Source organism: Molothrus aeneus, chromosome Z (assembly GCF_037042795.1).
Source record: "Molothrus aeneus isolate 106 chromosome Z, BPBGC_Maene_1.0, whole genome shotgun sequence".
Taxonomy (NCBI): domain Eukaryota; kingdom Metazoa; phylum Chordata; class Aves; order Passeriformes; family Icteridae; genus Molothrus; species Molothrus aeneus.
In genome coordinates, this window is record NC_089680.1 from 61,214,343 (window position 1) to 61,235,608 (window position 21,266).

At 38.3% G+C, this 21,266-nt stretch overlaps 1 protein-coding gene across 1 annotated transcript in view; it reads left to right on the top strand.

Moving 5' to 3' along the window:
- The window catches only part of TRPM6 (transient receptor potential cation channel subfamily M member 6), an 84,586-nt gene extending 69,045 nt beyond the window's left edge, over positions 1 to 15,541 (top strand). Inside the window, exons 31-37 of the mRNA XM_066569794.1 lie at positions 4,344 to 4,409; positions 6,824 to 7,110; positions 7,381 to 7,463; positions 7,977 to 8,182; positions 10,062 to 10,113; positions 14,409 to 14,515; positions 15,420 to 15,541. Coding sequence (XP_066425891.1) covers positions 4,344 to 4,409; positions 6,824 to 7,110; positions 7,381 to 7,463; positions 7,977 to 8,182; positions 10,062 to 10,113; positions 14,409 to 14,515; positions 15,420 to 15,541 — 923 coding nt within the window. The remainder of the gene's footprint in view (positions 1 to 4,343; positions 4,410 to 6,823; positions 7,111 to 7,380; positions 7,464 to 7,976; positions 8,183 to 10,061; positions 10,114 to 14,408; positions 14,516 to 15,419) is intronic.
- Positions 15,542 to 21,266: the final 5,725 nt, after the last annotated feature.

A 21,266-nucleotide genomic window follows, 5' to 3' on the forward strand; every position in this document is an offset into this window, starting at 1 on the left:
ACTGAAGCTATGGGGGGACAAGGTGCATCAAGTCAGGTGACAGAGCTGAAAGCCATCGAGCTGGCTTTAGATATTGCTGAATGAGAGAAATGGCCAGTGCTGCACCTCTGCACTGACTTGTGGATGGCAGTAAATGCCCTGCAGGGGTGGCTGGACCAATGGAAAAAGATAAATAGGTAGTGCAGAGGTAAACCCATGTGGGCTGCTGATCTCTGGAAAAACACTGGTGCTTATCAGAGAAGATGCTGTAAAAGCACATCATGTAGATGCACACACCCCCAAGGGCTGGGCTGCTGAAGAACATCAAAACAATGGACAGGTGGATTGGGCTGCTGTCATGGTTTGACACTGGCACAATGCCAGTGCCCCCATGAGGATACCCTCTCCCTGGTTTCTGCTGTGAGATGTGACCAGGAATAAGCAAAGCAGGCTTCCACTTAGAAATAAAGAAAACAAAACTTTATTAACTACACTACGACTATATATAAAAAGGAACACACACTGGAAAAATGAAAACCTTACAAATACATTTCCTCCTCCCCTCACCAAATTTCCAATACAATACATCTATTCCCCAAATCACCAACTCTTGGTCCAGCTCCACCCTTCAGACAATCAATCCTCAGTTCATCAAGAGAAGAAGAGTCCTTCTTGTACCATGGGCTTCCCCTGGAAACACAGTTGAAGCCTCGTGTGTTTCTGTGTCACTCGTGGCACTTCCCGGAGTACATCTGCCATCGTGACCTCTTCCTCTCATGTCCAGTGCTCTCACCACTGAACATGGACCAGAGCTGCTTCTAGGGTTGTCTTTTTAAGGATGCTCTGTCCCGTTCCAAAAAGAGCACAGTCTCACCTTTGAGACACCTGTCCCCCCCATATTTTTTCACCACCTGGGGCCGAGGGGTACCCACACTGAACTCTCCTGGTTCTGAGGCATTGCCTCCCCCTAGATGCAGTCTCTGTATCACAAGGAACACAGTTCTGTCCATGGCTGTACAAAAAGAGTCCAGCAAAAGCCACTCCATCATCTCTTCCCACTAGGATTCTTCTCTATTCTTCCACTATTTCTCACTCGCCCAGACCTCTCTCGCACTTGCACATTTCCTTCTTCCATTTCATCTCTATCTCTCTTCTAGGAAAGGTTAATGTTCTGCAAAGTTTTCATTGTCCAAAAAAAGGGTTAAAAACTCGGACTCTGCCTTCTCAGGAACTTCCACAGCGGCCGGACACCTTCTCGCTGCATCCTCCTCCCCACTCCTCTTCTCCTTCTCAGCCGTGCTGCCGGCACATGTTATCAAGTTTCAAGGTAGCACAGTTCCAGGCACAGGCTGTACCCTCTCTCTCTCTTAGGGGAGCTGCCCGATGCCTCCTGGTGCTTCTCCCACCCTTCCATCCTGGGATCCTCTTCACCTCCCCTCTCGGTCCAGGCCCCGGCCTACCTCACCCAGCCACATGGCTCCCCTGCCCCGCCCAGCAGCAGCAGCTGGACGGGGGAGAGACCCAAACTCTTTCCTTACCAGAACCCAAGAGAGCCTCCCAAGGGAGAGCTCTGCTTTTAACCCCGTGTTCTCAGAGGCAGATCCATGTCCTAATGGCCATGTTAGATGCCAATATAAAATCTGAACATCCATTGGCCCAACCATAGCATCCCAAAAAACACATTTCCTGTCAAACTACCACAGCTGCCAAGAATAAAGTGTCTTGGGTGGACCTGGGCTGGCATCATAAGGGTGATTATTTCTGGCTCATTGGGCCCATGACACCCCAAGTCGTCAGGGAAGAGATGCAGCAATACAGATGGGCTCGTGAGTGAGGGGTGGATTAACCATGGACACTATTAACCATGGACATTATTGATAACGTGAAATGTGCTGAAATGAAAAGGGGATAAAGCCTCTGTGGTATGGGGGGATGATGGTTAAAATATAAATATGGAGAGGCCCGGCATTGTATTGCACATGTGCCAAGGCAAGCTCTATGTAGATACAATGAGAAAAACACTGGATGGCAGAGATGCACCCTGTGCCTCACCCCACTGCCCAGAACACTGTCTTGGCACCCCATCAATAGGTCAGTCAGACAATAGGGCCCATTTCAAAAACAGCTTCATAGAACTCTGGGTCAGAGAGTACAGTATCAAAATGGGTATCTTGTTCTCTGTCATGCACCAGCCTCTAGGAATGTTGAACAATAAAATGGATTGCTACAAACCACATTGGTGGGACTTTCAAATATTGGTATCTAGATTTAGCAAAAACCACCTGGTTAGTTAACACTAGAGGCTCCACTAATCGAGCTCAACCAAAAGCTTCATGTACTGTAGAAGGGGATAAAGACCCTGTGATGCATATAAAGAATATATTTTGGAAGTCAGTTTGCATTAGCCTGTCTCAAGCAAAGTCAAACCCACCCATGGGAATGTTTTTGTTCAATGACCTGATTGCTCTTTTGGAGAAATGTAGATGCATGGGGAACAGGATGTGTACCTGAAGGGGATTTGATTTTTGAGTGAGAACAGTCTGTAATGTCAAACTGTGTGTGTATTTTTGGTTGCTGAATGACACTGGCACTGTGTGCCATAACTACCATGGACAGTGAGTATGGACTGCTCCAGATACACTGGTCATGAGCTCGTGATGCAGCTTGAAACCACCTGACAGCACACCAGCCCTCCTGCCCTGGAAGACATCTAGGACAGACAGAATCCACAGCCATGGACTCAAAGAACTCAAGAGATATCCTGGCCATTCATTATGGACATACCAGTGCTTATGTACACATACATCTCTATCTATGTATATAGTTGGAAGGTGTGTGACTTGGTCATGAAGGACATGGTACAGAAGAAGGGTGTATCTGACTTCTTTTTGGCAAGTGACTGGAGTTCTGTGGAATCCTACTATTTGCCTCAGCTAGGGAAAAGGTGTAGGTGATACAGAAAAACTAATCTGTGTTGAATTATCTTGACAAAATTTGGTAAACCTGAGTACTTTCTGACTTTTAGCTAACCATCATCATGCATGGGAGAATAGAACTGAAGTCTTTTCTACAGTGCCAGTCTGCCGCAACTGTTTAATTCTCCACTGACTAAAATAGTTTCATTATTTCTTCCCCAAGAGTGTAGGAGACTTCCTTCTCCAGTTTGCTTTGGCAGAGCATTGAATAAAACAAACCTAATTTGCTTGGGTTGAAAAAATGGAGTGCAGACCTAATTTCATGGCTTCTGGGTATCAAGAAATATCTTACTAAAGCAGCTCACCTCTTGCATTTCCTTCCAGTTGTTTTGGGGTTTGGTTTTGGTTGGTTTGTTAGTTGGTTGGTTTTAAAAATCTGTGTCTTTGTCACCAGTTAGTTAGCACTCATCACCACTGAAAACTCTCTCTTTTAGAATGCACATCTCCAGGGTCTTGCAGATGTTTACACCTAACCTGCCCCTAAATGGACAAGTAGTACAGCTGAGGCCTGAGGCAGTTGCATCCGGGTTGTTGAAGGATGTTTGGTTTCTTAAAAGAGGAAAAGTGAAGAATTTATCTCCATTTCCTAGGGTATATTAACTTCTGAAATGTCTAAAGGAGACCTGGACTGTCAGCTGTCACTATAAATTACACTGACGTTAATCGTGTAGAAGAGACTGAAGCCTGTTGAAGCCTGTGTGAGAGTAATGACTGAATTTGGAATCTGGGTTATGATTCCAGATGCAAAGCTTTAATGCCAGCTGAATTTCTGGTATCTTTCTCTCCTGCTTCTGACTAGGACAGGGCTAATTACTTGCAGAAGCCAGCCAGGGGCCTGGCTAGGCCCAGAGGTTGTTCTCTACTATGTCAGGTCATTGCCAAGGCTTGGGGGGAAGGGAATCTCTTCTGGGGAGCAGGGGTCCCTTCTGGTTCAAGGTAGTGCTGTCTTGTCAGGGGTTTTCCATGTGAATTGTTAATTTTTTGTGCCTCTTGTCATCAGTTTGTTGCTGCTGTTCATTGCCTTATCTCGCTGCTGTTTCCAGCAAACTGTTCTTATCTCAACCCATGATCTTTAGCCTTTGTGCCTTCCGTTCTCCTCTGCAGCCCCAGCAGAGGCAAGGTGAGGGGGAGGAGGAAGAGTGAGAGAACGGTGCATGGTTTGACATGTTTCAGTGGGAACACCAAATTGGGGAATATCATTCCTGAAATACAACAGTGTGCAAAGGTGAGCTGCTGTCTGGGTAAAGCAAATGGTGATCAGATGTGACACAGTGTCACACTGCTGCCTCCTCCTTGGCTTTGCACACTACAGTAAAGTGCAGCCAAGCATTTTTGAAACTTAGCCAGCTTGTTTATTCAATCTAGCAGTGAAATCTTTGTTCTTTGCAGCTGTTGAAAGAAACAACTTAATGAGACTTGCTCAGACCATACCATTTACACCAGTCCAGCTCTTTGGTGAGTACCAACTTCTAGCTTATGTTTGCTTTATAAATAGTTGGTGCATTATCTTTTAAAAACGGTGTTTGAGAAATTGTCTTGGATTTATTTCAACAGTTCTTCTTTTCTGAAAAAGACAAAACAAGATAGAATGGTAGTTGTGCTGTAGTTAGGGACTTTTGGTGGTCAACTTTTCCAAGTCCTTCCATGGTCAATTGAGATCAGATTGCTGAGGCACTTGTGAATTGCATTTTGATTTTGTCTATAAATGGAGACTCCTCATTTTCATTGGCCAACCTCTTCCATTGTTTGATTGACCTAATCATGAATCCAGGGTTTCTGTCTGTATTTGTTGGGGTTTCCCTTGCTGTATCTTGTATCTGTTAGTATTCACGTGACTGCTGTCAACCTCAGAGATGAGTCTAACTCCATCTTCTATGTATCCATCCTTAGGATACCTGAAGACAGCCAGAAGCTTCCCCTTAACCGTGATAACTTCATTCTTTCTGTTTCTCTCTCACACACACTGACACAAACACAGATGCATATGTAAATCTATGTATAGGATATGCCATCAAGAAGAAAACCAGTACTGATTTAAGAGCATTATCCTTTTATCTGGCACAGAAAACTTTTAGTGTCTTTAATGTCAAGGACAAAAATCTTTGCTGTAACTGAAGAATGGTAGAGCATAATCCATAAATTTTTGGGAAGAGTTCTGAAAATAGTGTGCAGTATTGGCTTACAATAGCAGAAGGTCTGCCTCTAGACTCTTGATATCTAGATGCTGCCTTCTCAATAGGCAGAATACTTTGTCTCACAGCAACTAATTGCTGATACTTGCAGCATCATAGGATTTCTTGGGACCTGATTGCTGTAGATAATTAATATAGCCATGGCGATATTGAGAATTCTAATCGTTGAAGCTCCCAGAAGAGCTTTCTAGGTATTAAACTGTCAAAAGATAATAAAATAAAGACTTAATGTAAGATTAAAAAAAAGTGTCTAGTTATACTATCTTTATTCAAGTGTCTGTCTTTTATGTAAGGTACTGACTTTTCCAGTTGCTTTATTTTAGATTAAAATGTGCCTAAATTACTGGATTCAGCAGCATCTGCATTTGTGCTAATTGGTGAAAGGCAAGCTCAAAAGTGGGGAAGAAATCTACAAGTCTGAATTCAACTTGTAATTGCTTATGGTCTTTGCTATTTTGGCAATTTAGTTACCTCATCACACTTCCCAGTGAAAACCTATTTCTTATTAATTAATGTTACAAATTATGTGAGTTGTAGGAAGGAAAGCCAGATTTTAAAAAAATCAGTCTACTTTGCTGTTAGTTTACAAATGGCAACACAAAAGTATTGTTGATTCTGCTGCAAGAGGAATGCCACTACAACTCTCCGGGGGAAAGAGAGTGCAACTGAGTTAAAAGTCACTAGGTTCTGCTGCAGAAAAAGTGTTACGAGCAGGAGCAGAACACCTCAAACATTTCATCATTTCATATAACATTGGAATTTCTAGAAAAAAAATCAAAATATTAGTTTAAAATACCAAAACTGTAAGCTTCCTGATAATTTCTGAATGAGCTTCCTGAACAAGCTTTAGCTCGTTCTTCTGGAAATGTCTTTTTCAATTTAATTTCCCTGGCTCATCACATCATGGCCAAGTCACAATTTTTGAAACAAACTCAGCTCTCTGCAGCAAAAGGTGGCACTCTCAACTACATCCCATATTGCATCAACTACAAAATTAAATCCCTTTAATATTCAATAACTATTACAAACTGTTTGCCTTGTTGTTATGATTTTCCCCCTAGATTTATTTTAAACTATTATTTAAACTGTTTTTAGACTAAGATTTGAATTCAGATGTTCTGCTCCTGCAAGTTTGTTTTGGTGTTTGTTGCTTTTTGGGGTTTACTTTGTGAAACACAGAGTTAAAAGAAAAATTCAGGGAGTGTTCCACAGATTAACTTAAAAGTCTTACTAAAAATTCTCCTTCCATATAAGTGCATAAAGAGAGGGAATTACACATGAGATATTTAGAGTCTGCACACTGGAGATAAAAATGGTGACCCTTTAAAAATATGTTCTTTTAAATGACTGCTATGGACTAGAGTATCAGTGAGCCATGTTTGTGTGGAAGAATCCAGGAGGTCTTGAATTTATCATTGTTTAGAGGCTTAAGACAAGATGCTTGGACCACCTATTATCATAGTAGAAGAATGAATGTGTAGAAGAATAAATAGTGTATGTTTAGGCTGGGGAAGTTTTCAGACAGATGAACAGTTATGATAAAAAGTTCTCTTTTTAAAGAAGTGTGGCTTAGAAAGGTGTGTAAATAGGTATGTTATTTAAAGACACCAAATGAAAGTGCTGTTCTCTCCTGTTTCTGCCAGTGACTTTTGCTAACAAAACTTCTTTTTATTTAAGCTGGAGAGGAAGTGACAGTTTATCAGCTAGAAGAGAGTTCACCTATGAATCTTGATAAAAGCATGTCTTCCTGGTCCCAGTGTGGCACAACTGCAATGATCCAAGTCCTGTCACGGGAGGAGATGGATGGGGGTCTGCGGAGGGCCATGAAGGTCATTTGTACTTGGTCTGAGAGTGATGTATTAAAGCTGGGACAGGTTTTTATTGTGAAGTCTTTCCTGCCAGAGGTGGTTCAAGCTTGGCAAAAGATCTTTCACCATGGCACAGTATTACATCTCTGTCTGAGGGTGAGTTCAGACCTGAAGGAACAACACATCAGGCCTAGCCTGATATTAGACTTGTTAATGTCTTCAACAAGGTTGACATGTGTTTTGATGTTATCTTTTGGAAAGAAAAAAGGTTTTGAGGAAGTTGTATCTCCCATTTGTAAAAAATAGATAATCAGGGTATGTGTGTGTGTGTGATTGTTCATTTTTTTGAAAAATTAATGACACTTTTCTTCATGAAAACGAAGAAAGGTGTCATGAAATGTTTATAATATTATCTTTTTTTTTCAGGAGATTCAACAGCAAAGGGTTGCCCAGAAGTTAATCTATACCTTCAACCAAGTGAAGCCTCATACTATTCCCTATACTCCAAGGTAAATTCAAAGTCTTTAGGTACTAGGTGAAAGTCCCTAAAGTTTCTCTTTTCAGCATCCTTTTCCATTGTAGGTTGGAATGATAATGCAGTACCAATGATAATGTCTAAGGATAGGTAATGAACTTTTAAGAGGAAAGGTAGGCAGCTTTGAAGTTTGTTTTCATAGTTACATGTGGTGGAAAAATAAACATTCTGTTCCATAGACTTAAGCAAGAACTGCCTTTTACATAATTAACTAAAATAATTTGATGTGGCTCATTTACAGTGCACTAGGGTAAATCAGATTATGTTGTTTGTCCATAAACTATACTTTCTGATAAGGTGCTTTTTTTTAGAGGGTTGTCAGACCAAAAAAGCCTTTGTTCTCTCTATTGTTTGTACCTACCTACTGTTGTTGAAAATGCTCCAGTCAAAGAAGACATGTCCTCCTTTTTGGTATGTTTGCTCTGCATCTTGATGGCTGCTGACTGTTACCTTGCCAGCTGCTGACAGACAATATTTATATTTACAGGTTCCTGGAAGTTTTCCTCATTTACTGCCATTCAGCAAAGCAGTGGTTGACCATCGAGAAGTACATGACTGGTGAATTTCGGAAATACAACAACAACAATGGAGATGAGATTACTCCCATCAGCCTGCTGGAAGAGCTAATGCTGGCCTTCTCTCACTGGACCTACGTCTACACCCGTGGGGAGCTCCTGGTCCTGGATATGCAAGGTGACTGCTAGCATAGGACTGCTATTTGAAACCAGATGAAAAGTAATAATCTCAAAAGAGACTTTAGTACTGAGGGCCAAATTCTCACTTAGATGAGAAAATGCAAAGCTCAAAAAACCTCTGGATATCTGTTGTGTGATGCCAATAAATGAAAATCCACAGAAACAGTCTAGGTTAATGTAGGTGTAATGGGAAAATAATACTGCTTCAAATGCCTCCAGGCTGAAAGACCAAAAGAGCAGTTAGATAAACTGCAGGAACATTTCATCCAGCTCCAAAAAAGGCACTCCGCAGTTAAGGTAGTTGTATTTTTCATAAATAAATATTTTCATAAATGTATAAACAATACAGAGATTCAAATGTACTTGGGTACATACACACACAATATGTATGTAAATCTGTCAAAAATGTGTGAACTTTCTGCATTTTTTATTGTTCATATTAATAGATCCATATGCAGTTTAAATAAGCTGTAAACCTGAATGCTATTCACAATGTCTAGTGACTCCTTCAAAGAGCATGTGATCATTTTACTGTACATATGTACGTGGGAAGATGGCATATTTTGAGGAGATAAAACAGTTGACAATGTTCAGATGAACATCACCCATAAAACAGTATAAACACTATCACTTTTCATTTCTGTCAAGGGAAAAGTCTATGGGTAGCCAGAGACTTAACATATTTATATTTTACGGCATCCAGAAGCTGTAAGTTACAAAAAAGACGTACTTATTATGCAAAATAAGCTTATAATTCCATCCTTGCCTTGATTTGCTTTAGCTGCATATAAAAAAAAAATTATACAGAAAGAATAAATGTGTCTCTGCTATAGCCTATGAGAATTTGAATGAAATTTGCTCAGGCTTATTACATAACTCTCAAAACTCCAGAGCAACTGTGTTGGCTCAAAAATGGAGAATATAAACATCTATGTAAATCTCAGTTTTCATCTTAAACAGAGATCAGCTCTAGTTTTTGCCTCATGTTTAATTCTCTAAATCTGAAACTCAGGAAAAGTGCAAGGGCTGCTCTCCTTGGAGTTCTACTAGGATGGATCTAGATAACAATTTACTATTTAATACCATGGCCATCTCCACATACACATATATGTACATACACATTTTGCCTAATTTACATCAACTGAAATGGCCTATATTGCAGTCTGGGGGTATTTCAGCAGCATTATCCTGTCTCCAGAATCTTTATTTGTGTTGCAAAACTTAAAGTTACCATGTTGAAATAAAAAAAAAAAATTACATATCACATGGTCATATGACCATATATTTTTCATTATTGTAAAAGCACAGCAATTTTTTCAGATTCAAGAAAAGATTATTTTCTAAAGGTAGTATACTTTAATCAGTTTGGTGAAAACTGCAACATAGGTGTCAAAATGTAATTATTTCTTTAATATGCTTCCTTCGCCACCCAAATGGAGAAAGGGATAACAGATGCAAATATTTGCACATCATGAAGTTGTGACTTCTTGTGTTTGTTACCTTGAAGAGAATGTGTGTCTGAAAGTAGCTCTATTGATATTGGTAAGATCTGTATCTGATTAGTACCTTTACTCCAGGTAAAATAACAATGTTTTGGTTGGTCACATTTTAGTTAGTTGAGCTTCAATATATTGTATTTTCATACACTTTCCATCTACAAATAAATTAACCTCAAAGGAGCTGAAGAACTGTAACTGTATTGCCAGTACTTTACAAATATTTATACTCATAGCATTTTCATTCTAGCTCATGGCCACTTTAACTATGACACTTTATGATATATCAATTAAATGGTTAATTACATCTTTTGTTAAGTGCCAGATTATGAAATCATGACTACCTTCCTTTGTAACACACAAAATGTTTATTTGTTGTAGGTGTTGGGGAAAACCTTACAGATCCATCTGTGATTAAACCTGAAGATAAAAAGTAGGTTTCTTTCTGTTGAAATTGTCATTCATTTCAGACATTCAGCCAGCAGTCTGCATATTTAGGATGGTTTTCTATATTTTGTGGGGGAGGCTTTAATTTCTTTTTTCACATGGTGTTTGAGTTAAATGATAGTATGATGCCAATAGAGAGACTGGGTCTTCTCCCATGCTTTGAAGGACTCTGAGTGTCCCAGCTCTCACTGTGGGCTAAAAGGTGTATGAAAGGTGGGAGGGTCTGCGCTGCTGTGCTGGGAGCAATCTCTTCACAGAGCTGTACAAAGGATATGAATATGGCAGTCCAGTTTCCCCTGAGTTTTTTCTAGGAGTATATGGGGCCACAATGGCTTAAGAGGATGAAGAGAGGGCCCCATGCCCCTCTCCAATAGGTTTTAGTTCTGCACTTAAGCATGTAGCATGATTTCAGAAATGTGATATGAAGATGGTAAATCATGAGTGGGAACTTAAAAAAACTGGATAGACTAGACACACAGAAACAGCAGTCTGCCTTTGTGAATCAAATTTCAGAATCAGAGCCATGGCTGTTCTCCCATGCTGTGACCTTGCTCTTCAGTGCTATTTCCTGCAGTAAGAGCAGAAGCAGGGCTGTTGATAGCTGCTCTCTTACAGCTCTCCTACACTTCCTAAACCCCACCCCTCTCCAGATCTGCCCTGACATCCCTGCCCCTCCCCTTTCTGGTGCTCATCTTGACTGACCCTTGCTCAGCTTGTGCCGTTTGATTGAAGGGAAGTCTCATGTTTGGAAGGTAGGAAGGTAGGGAGATGCAAATGTAAATAGTCTAATTTAATATAAAGGGCAACTAACTGTAGAAATGTCAGATTACTTGCCTACAACTTGGAAATCCAAGTTGATTTTGTAAGCAAGTTCTTAGTTCCGGGACCATAATCAGTATTTCAAAAAGATAATTAATAAACGACTGTCTTAATGTTTAATTATGACTGTTGGTGTATTGTACATATAAAATTTATATTGAAAACAACAAATATATGAGAGCAAAGATATGCTGAGTGCTTCTCAGTGACAAAGTCTTTGCCCTAAGTAGACCATATGTTCATGACAGAAGCACATAGATAGCTCAAGTTAGAGATGCAGAGAGGTCAATCATGTAGTTGTTCTCAAGAATTTAGCAAATACTTTTAAGGTACAGATGTATGAAATTCTGATTTGCTACTGTTCAAGTAGATTTTTAATGTCAGTGGTCACATAAACAGTAATAGTTATTGCTGTAAACAGCAGAGGGGCACTGACCAAAGTAGTTCACAAGATAAGTCAGTTTATCCTCTTTAACATAAGGATAATATTTACCTACATTAATTACCGTGAAGTTTATTTTTATTAGTGTTCTTCTCTATTGTTTTTGCTATTAAATAATTTTGTTTACCAATCTTATTTTTAGGACTTTTTATTGTTTATCATCTGCAAAATAGTTAGTCCTAGTAAGAGAGCAAGTGTTGATTAATTCATCAAACCCAGCTTGATTTTCTTGTATTCAGGGAAATTTTCAGAACAGCAACTAGTGAAACTATATTGTTTGATTTAGGGCTATATAGGAATAAGGCAGTGAAACTGTGGTGTTTTCTGTAAGTAGATACCCAATTCTAAGAAATGCTTTCTAAAAGAGTAGTAAGAATTACACTGTAAAAGCACTGTCTTTGCTCTCACCTTCATTTGCTCATAGGAGAAACATTTCTGACAGAGGCAAGATGTATTTTAAGTTTTCTTTTGTAAGTAAGATACTTAGATAAGATCAAAACCTGCCTCAAAAGATACTTTGCGTTCATGTTCTCTTGAAAACCTAGGATAAAATAGATGACTCCTGACTTATGGGGCTGATTGAAATTTTAGCTTTACTTATAGTTAAATTATTTATGTTTTGCTCTTTTAACTCCATCAATTTATTGGCTCATGTCATTTTCCTGTCATGTGTCATGTAAGTCTTTTATTTCATGCATCCCATATTGTGTTTTGGAAAGGTCTTTGCAATGGCAAAGTGTGACCTCCAGGTCTGTGGTAGTCCATAAAGATAGCTTTATGTCTTGGTTTTATATCCAGGTCAAGACAAATATAATAGATCTGTTTGGAAAGTATGCCTAATGTTGTGACAGCTCAGACAGAACCTGAGATGGTGCAAATCAGTGTAAGATCTGGCCACAGGAACTTCATAGAATGTATGAAGTGATAAAGTGGTACAGATATGAGATTCACAAGAAGATTTCCTTTAAAACAGAAATAATTGAGGCACAACAGCAGGGTTTAACACAGTCCTTGTAGACTTCTGCCCTACCCAAATGTTGGGAAGAATTGCCTCAAAAGCAATACTTTGGGTACTTTTTGTAACATGTGCTAGTTTGCAAGGCCAAAACAAAGTTAATGAGGGTAGAGTTTTCAGGGATATTATATGACATTCAGAGATGAAGAAAAGTCTTCTGATTTTCAGACTGAAAAGAGCTGATACATTCACAGAGCATTTGTTTCCAATTGTTTGATATTATCACTGCCTGAAAGATTTTTCCTGTTTTTGTTTGTTTGGTTTTGTTTAGGTTTTTTTTCTTTTTTTTTTAATTTAAATGTTTCTTTCTCATGCTACCTACTGACAACTCAGAGAAAAAAAATCAACAGTCTTCTCCTTCAATCTTTTTTTTTTCATGTTAAACCACTCCCTAATCTTTACATGTTATGGTTTCTAGGCTGATGATCATTTCCCATTTATCCCCAGATTCCTTGAAATAATTTTCCAAATTTAAATGCAGTATTCCTCATGAAGCATTGTCTATAATGAGTAGACAGGAAAGGTTACTTGATGTGTATTACAGAGAGTATACCTTTTTATCTCAAAACAGTGTGAGAAGATATTCTGTCTTACTTGCTTCACCTTGCTTGGAGTAATGGTTAGATTAGAGGAGGTATCAGAGTGGTTGTGTGGCCTTGAAATTAGCAAAGTCTTCCTAATTTCCTGTAACTGCTCAAGCAAATACTTAGGCACACTCTATTTCTATAGCATTTCATCAGATTCCAGAAAAGCATAGAAATGGATATACTGCATCATGTTATTTAAAGTTATTTAAGTATGGCCCTTGATTGATAATTCACTTCTTCCCTTGTTTGATGTATTAATTTGCATTATAAGATGATTAGATGAATGCTTCACAGGATCCAGGAGACACATATTCTCTAGGGTCTGCAAGAAAACAGAAAGATACTAAATTTTGTATAGTAGTTTCGGTTAATCATTGCTGTTGTCTTGTGTGAAAAGGAGAAGTTTCATATTTGAACACTGTTTTCCTTAGAGAGAATATAGTTTTGTTACTGTGAATTACAGATAGATTTGATAAAGTATTTTTTCTATAGCTTCTCAGAGCTGTAATTGATTTCAGATTTGGAAATGTGCTGTTTCCACTCTGCATACCATTAAAATAAAATACTAGTATTTGTAAAGTTTCTTTGGAAGTGTTTCTTGTGTGCTGTGCTCCATAGTGTCTAGACTGTCAAATTCTTGAGAGTAAAGGTGCAGTTAAACTAAAATACAGTGCAGCTTTCAGACTACCTTAAGAATCTGTGGTAACTGTGGGGTACTTCCAATATGTGTGTGGATAGAGGTGGTTTCTGTTTGTAATTGTGGCAGTTTCTTTCAGAATATGCAATATAATTCCACAAATGGATCCCCTAGTAGCATTGATTAATTGGTCAGAGAACTGACACATGGAGATGAGCACAGGATGAAGACTATAAATTTTAAAACCTTGCTTGTCAGCTGCATACTGTGGGTTTTGAGGTTTTAATATTTTTTTTTTTCATTTTTCTATGCTGCAGGTTTTTGTGGCTAGGGTTCTGCTAGACTTTGCATTTCTGGTTTTAATTGAAGAGAAAAAAAGTCCTTGTTAGCTCTGTTTTATTCTCACATACCCTGCATCAAAACTGAAACCAGACTACTTGCTTGGGAAAAAGTTGTGGCTGCAGCAGAATCATACTATGGCAAATGTCATCAAAATGTCACTGTGCCCAGATTTCCTTTCAGCCTCTTAGTAGGGACTGATGGGTCTGTCGTGTCTGCCTTTAGAGAAAAAAAAAAGTAGTGTGGGATATATGTAGGCTAATATTTTACTGGAACTGACAGTTTTCTTGTCTCATATCTAAGAAAATTTTAATATGTATTAACCTTTGATTGTCTTGATAAAAAGGGCTAACTGATTAAAAAAATTAAAAATGTTATCATCTCCCTCCCCTTTAATTGCTTCATTTTAGATTCACTGATTTTTTAAGAATATTTCTTTTAGGTCTGGAAAAATGGTATTTGGACCAGCAAACCTAGGAGAAGATGCAATAAGAAACTTCATTGCAAAGCATCGTTGTAATTCTTGCTGCAGAAAGCTGAAACTTCCCGGTATGCAAAGTAAAGATTAATTTTTAATTTATGTATAACTTTACAAGTGCAAAGAAGTAAAGGTCTCAATGTGCTATAAAGACAAGAACTGAAATTCTATTGAGCTGAAAGACTCAGGTAGGCATAGTCTTCCTGTGCAAGGGCAGATATTAGAATACTGCTCTTTTGCCTAACATCCATGTAAGAGTGGGAGCTCATCAACCTGATGTTGGCATTCAGCATGAAAGCTTCTTCCCATTGAATTTTTTCCCTTTCTTTGCTAAATGGGAGCCCATTTTTCCAGGATCATCACTACAGCTACTATCTGCAATAATTTTTACAGTAAGAAAGAGTAACAATAGAAAATTTGCATGAAAATGCATCAGCTGGGGAAAACCTGGAGGTTTTCTGGCTCTGCTGCAGCCCCTACTTAGGCTTGGTTGGATTGCCTGTTGTTCACATTACATTTGGTAGAATGTGCTTCTGTGTGATGTGTGGCACGTTTTAAAGACTGAAAGCCAAAATAGATTGCTTTCTGTATGACTTTCAGCCACTGATATTTTTTTTTCTGTAGAGGAAGCTCCTTCCCTTCATGGCCTACATGAAGTAATAATTGCTATTTTATTCTGAAACAGAAACTGCAGTGTTATTGGTTTGATTATTTTTGTCTGTGGCAGCTGGAGATAATAGAGGGGAAAATCAGCTGAATGAATACAATCAGGGAAGGTTCATTCATATGGGCTCACACCACTGAGTTCCCCAGGGCTCTCAACTCCCTGCTTCTTATTTGCCTTGCTCCAGATTTTCTTCCTCCTGGAAACATCAAATAAACTGCCATGAGTTATTGGGTTGAACACTGCTTGAGATGTTTGTGCTTTTCAAACATTCACTTGGCTGCATTATTGAATTTGTTTTCCTGCCATAGATTTGAGAAGAAGTGACTACACACGGGAAACTGCTGGTCCAGCCTTTGGAATAGAAGTGGAAGCAAGCACTGAAGAAGCTGATGATGCAGATAAGCCTTCTGAGTGTGATACACAGCTGTGAAGCAGAGAGCTCATGTGTTTGCATCCTTCAAAACCTGTTCTTTATCACTGCCAAGGTTTTGTCCAAAATAACAAAATACAGGTGACTGAGTGCAGCATCTGTCTGCCCTAGCTAGACCCTACAGACAAGGAATGAAAAGAATCAGCTTTATTTACTCCCCTTGCATTCTCTTGTGCTGGCCTTTCTTGTAGAGATTAACAAATCCCCAGGAGCAGGTCACCCCTTACCTGGATGAACTCTCTCATCAGTGCCATTTTTGATGATGTGGGTCATGGTTCCAAGTTATATTTTCTTAGGAAGATGATTGTGACAAATTTATTTCCAAGTGGTAGTAATTTTGTTTCTCTTTCTGCTCCTTACTAAATAAATGAATGTGTACGCGTGCAAATAATTCATTTTCAGTCAGAGCACACTCAGCCCCATGCTCACTTTTCTTGAGTGTAAAAGGCTCTTCAGGAAATTGCAGAAATACTACTTTCTCTTTATTATTGATTTTGATGCAGAGATAAACCAAGAATAAATAAGCCAAGAATAAAGTTTTGGTTTAAACAGTAGTCACGACAGACTGAAAAATTTTGTAGGAAGCTTTTCTTCAAATATTTTCACATACTAAGAAAAAGTTGCACAATAAAGCAGCAGATTATTGGACCCACAACCATCAATTTTTCTCATCAAGTTGAATATACTCTCTCAAGTTGAATATTCTGCGGATTTAATACAAACATTTTGAATATAATCTGACTTTTAGGACTTGCCTGTCTTAACAATATTTTAGCTTCTGAATGTTTTAAAGTTGCAATTGGAAGAAAGATTTTAGAAGTCACAAAGAATAGTATGTTCCATTTGGTATTTAACTTGTTGTTAATGTCAGGCAGAATGTAGGACTGTTGTCTAACAGTGGTGCAATTATATTAGGCAGCATCCACATTTGTTTCTGTTGATGTCCTCTGATAACAGCTGAAGATCAGAAAACAGAAAAATCAATCTGTGCAATATGATTTTTTTAGAATAAAGACTGAAAAGAAGTTTTCGGCAGAAGTATTTCTAACAAAACTGGTGTTCTAATACAGGTTAAACCATTAAAAGCAACTTTTTACTTTGGTGTTGATTAAAAAAAAACTAATGTTCAAATGTTAGTCATTACAAAACTTTATATTTGAATTTAAAAAAAAAGAAATCATATTTCCAATGCAGCTCACAGTAAATTTTAAGCTGTAAAGGGGCTTTTTATTGTGATCTGTGATTTGTTTGGTATATTTAGTAAGTGTCCACATATACATAGGATTTGGAAGTTACGTGTCCCCAGTTTTTATATTGATTATTATATTGATGTTGAAGTGATCAGCATTGTAAACAGTCATTGGAGTAATCATCTACACAATGTTTGGCTCAGATGCTTTCAGTTTCTGAGAGCATTTAGAAGAGGTTCCTACTGTTTTTTCTTTTTAACATAATTTGATAGAACGCTCCCATATTTTTCCCTATCAGATTATACTTCTCATTTCGCAAAATATATAGTTTCTTTTGGCTCTTCTTTTTGGAAGCAAGCCAATATATCAGAAAACTTAGCTTGTCTGTGAAAGAGGTACTTTGATTGCATCTCTGCAAACTGAGGGTGAATTTTGGTCCATATCCCTTAAGGTAGTAATTCTGCTTCCTGTGGGTATCAGTTTAAAATCTGACTTTAGGGAGATATCTGCTTATATGAATACATATACATTTTAAAGAAAGAAATATCTTAAAGATCTTTCTTTAAAGAAAGATCTTTCTCTCAAGAATCTCTAACTATTTGTCTGCCTTTGAATTCAGTTAAGTTAAATGACTCATGGATAGGTCTTTAAAGTCAAAGACAATGTAACTCCTGCCCTAATAGTGTTGTTTTCCTGAAATGTTGCCATAAATTTAGAACACATATATATATTATGCACAAAAAAAACCCCAAAAAACTCTAGGCCAGGCTGGGCCTGAGCACTTCTCATTTCTTACAAGTTTTGAAGGTATGCACAAATCAGATGACCTTTTCTTGGCAATGCTCCTATTGCCTGCAAGAGTGGGTGGCTCCTGCATTCATAGCAACATTTGTGAGAATTTTTATGCTGTAGAGCTAGCTCAGTGCAGATTAATCTTATTCCTTCTTGTCAGTATCTGTCAAGGTAAATACTACACTACAGTATGAAATGGGGATCCTTGCAAGATACTAATCTGTGTTAAAATGTAGTTTATTTAATTTTGTAGCTATTCAATTTTGTTCAGCATGAAATGTTAAGTGGATGAAACAAGAAAAAGAGGCATTTCAAATTGTTCCACTGTATATTTTTATCCTTGCACTAATTTTTCCAAATGTGGAGACACTAAATTCAAGAAGTCCAGTAAATCTGCTGGCTGATGAATGATGCCTCACCTTTCTTTTTACATTTTTTGGGAGTGCTGATTCACATTTCACTAAACTTTAAATTTAAGTATATGATTGAAGACCTTCCTCCCCTCCCTTTTATAGTTCAGTAATAAATTATCTTGAACATAATTAAAAAAAAAATTTGAGAACGTTCTTACTACAAGTTCTGTACATTCTTTAAATTGTCTTTTGATTTCTAAATGCTGACTTTAGATTGAAACACATGCCTACTGAAAACATGAAAAAAAAACCCCAACAGCCTTTTAAGGTGACAGCAGAAAGGCCCACTCACAGTAAAATTTGGGTTCATGTGAAATGAAAGATGTGAAAGTCAGGTTCTTTCTCCAACTGCTTAACAACTAGAGTAGAAGAGGAAATCACGTGTGTCAAACCAAACCACAGGAGTTTCTGATTATTAGTGTCAATATTTGTTTATGCTGAAAAGCACATACAGGGATTTCTTTTATAATTCTGGTGGGTTCAGGAAGAAAAAGCCCTGTTTACTTTGTTCAAATAAGTCAGGCAGTAAAGTTTTGAAAGAACAAAACAAAACAAAAAATCCACCAGAGTATTTATAAGCTCACTTTTTAATATGAGCTTAAAAGAAGCTTACTTAGGAATTCACTTGGGATTATCCACAGCAAAATGTTGTTTTGGCATCTGCTACGTTGGAGATGTAGCTTGAACATGTGAAAAATATTCAGAAATTGAAAACCTCATACTCAGGAAGTTTTGGGTTTTTTTGCTTTTATTCATTGTTGTGGTGTATTTGGGGTTATTAAATTATTGTTAATGCAATAAAATTCAAAAGGGATATTACACATGTATTTTCGAGAAATGGACTTGTATTTGTTGTAGTTTTGTCGGTCTATTTCCTATTATTTCTAAAGAATAAAAGAACACTTTCATAATGTTTCTGTTCTTGATAGGTGTAAAATGAAATAGCATTTCTGAGCACTAAGGGAAACAGGGGAAAATAACATACAGAGAATAATGCAGTTATTTTTATCTTTAATCTCAAAGTAATAAACATCTATTCTATATTTATCACATGGTTTCCAGCACGTCTTTTGTTTTAGTTCTGCAGTAGTATTAGTTTCTATTCTTGTAGTCAATACAGCAAGAATACTTCTACACCTGTCTCATAAGCCAAAATTTAATTTACAGAAGAAGCAAGTAGATATTTTAATTTACTTATTAGTTGTTCAGTAAAGTCTGGATTTATTTTGTGTTAGTTGAGATGTGTGCTCAACTCTTAGGAAACTTGGTAAATCGAATCAGTCTTGCAGGTTTTAGAAATATAGATGTCACTGCTTTAATATCACAGTCTTATTTTTTACTGTAATTTTAGTTCTCTGATGTGAAAAGCCTGTATAGCCACAAGTATAAACAAGGAGCTGACATAAATGAATAGCAATCAATTATCAAATCTGCTACATTTTATATCTGTTTTCTGTTCTTAGGATGCTGTTGTCAGTTACTTTTTGCTGAAAAATTCTTCCCAGAGATAAAGAAAAACCAGTCTGGATTGGCCTGGGCCTTCTCATCAACTGTGGCCACACCAGAGTCGTCAGTGCTTCCCTTATTGCTAGATCATTTGCAAGATCTGTTATGCTTTTCTTCACTGTCTTCATCATATCTTGACTTATCCTGGAAAACAGTTTGATCTCCCAATTCATGGTAATTGCTTCTGGAAAAAAATTTCAAACTAAAACTAGGCAAAAACTATTTTCTTGTTTGACACTGAAGAGTGTGTTAACAGTTACAGTCCTCTGCCCATTTGCTCCACAGCATTGGTTCTGTTTGCAGAACAGAAAACAAACCAGTGCTTTAAAATACCCCAGGTACCCCATTTAGATGTTAATATTCAGTCGTGATAATGTGCTTAAGGTTCAAGAAGAAAAATCAGGGAAAAGTTCTGCAGGAAAGGAGTAACTTTGTTGCCTAAAGGAAGTCTGGCTGTGATCTTTGTGTCAAAGATTTAGGTAAATGGCTAAAACCTTTCATTTCTCAGGTTGCCACTGAAAAGAATATGATTTAGGTTTGGCACTTTGCAGGTATCCCAACCTATGTAAGGGTGGCAGAAGGGAGGAGGAGAGAAGAGGAAGAGGAGGGGAAGCTGAGGCACAGACAGCAGTCTGACTTCTGAGCTGCTTCTCCTGCTGTTTTTCCTGACTGAAGTCTTGTCCCACAGAGATACTGACAATGTCATCTTGTTTCTGTGGTCTGCAGCATGAGGCAGCAATATGAACTAAAACACATTTGCACAGTGTAGTCAGGATGGCCTGGTTTCAGCAGGTGTCTCACCTGATGATGAAGAAAGAGCTGCTTCTCCTCAGATGACCCCTACTATGACATTTGAAGTGTTAATGTGCCCTCTGAAAACGTCTGAGCAGGAAACAGGTCAGCAACTGCTAAGGAGAGCAAAGGAGGTGCAGGGTGGTCAGCTAGGAATGGCCACGTATTCCTCCTGTCCTAATAAATGGATATGAGGCTGGCCTCGAGCAACCATAAGGAAATGTGATCTGGATTGACTTCAGGTGGCCTCTATGCATTAAAGGAGCCCAGGCTCACCCTCAATAATTACTTGGTGTAGCTAATTGGAATTAAGGTTGATATCACATGACACATCTGCAGGTTAATTTGTTCTGAATAGGACTCCAAACAACTTGTTGAATGAAAACAAGGACCAGTGTGATCCCAGGAAATTTACTGAGTGTAAAGCTGACCCCAGGCATTGACTTTAGATGGCCCCAAGCAGATCACCAGCTATCATATAGTCCCAAGGTGACCTCTTTTATCTAATTTGCTAGTATCTTGACCTCAGATGAGGTCAACATTTCAGCCTTGGGGCTCAAAAATGAAGCCAATTGGATCTTACAGTGACTCCCATAAGTGACTTAAACTCATGTTTTCTTGAATTGAACTGTGCCATGACTGTGAGAGTTGACTTTAGATGACCCTGCAGTACGAGTTGCATCTTCAGTTGAACTCAGATGACCTCAGACAGGAGTCAAGGACTGTGACTGACCTACTGGCACCAAGTGAGGGGCAGGTTGATGTCAAATGACAAACCAAAGAGTTAATTGGATCTGAGGTTTACCTGAATGACTGGGTGCTGAGCAAAGGCTGCACTGACCTCACATGAACCCTAACAGGCCCTCTGGTCACCTCAAATGAATCCTAATTGCTTAATTGGATACCAAACAGACTTTAAATATTTGCCCTGCCTCCAAAGGAGAAGAGTGGTGATTTTAAAGGACCTCTGTGAAAGTCAGAGGTATGTCAATTCTGTCAAGATCTCTGTTTGTCAGGTTGGCCTCAGATGAT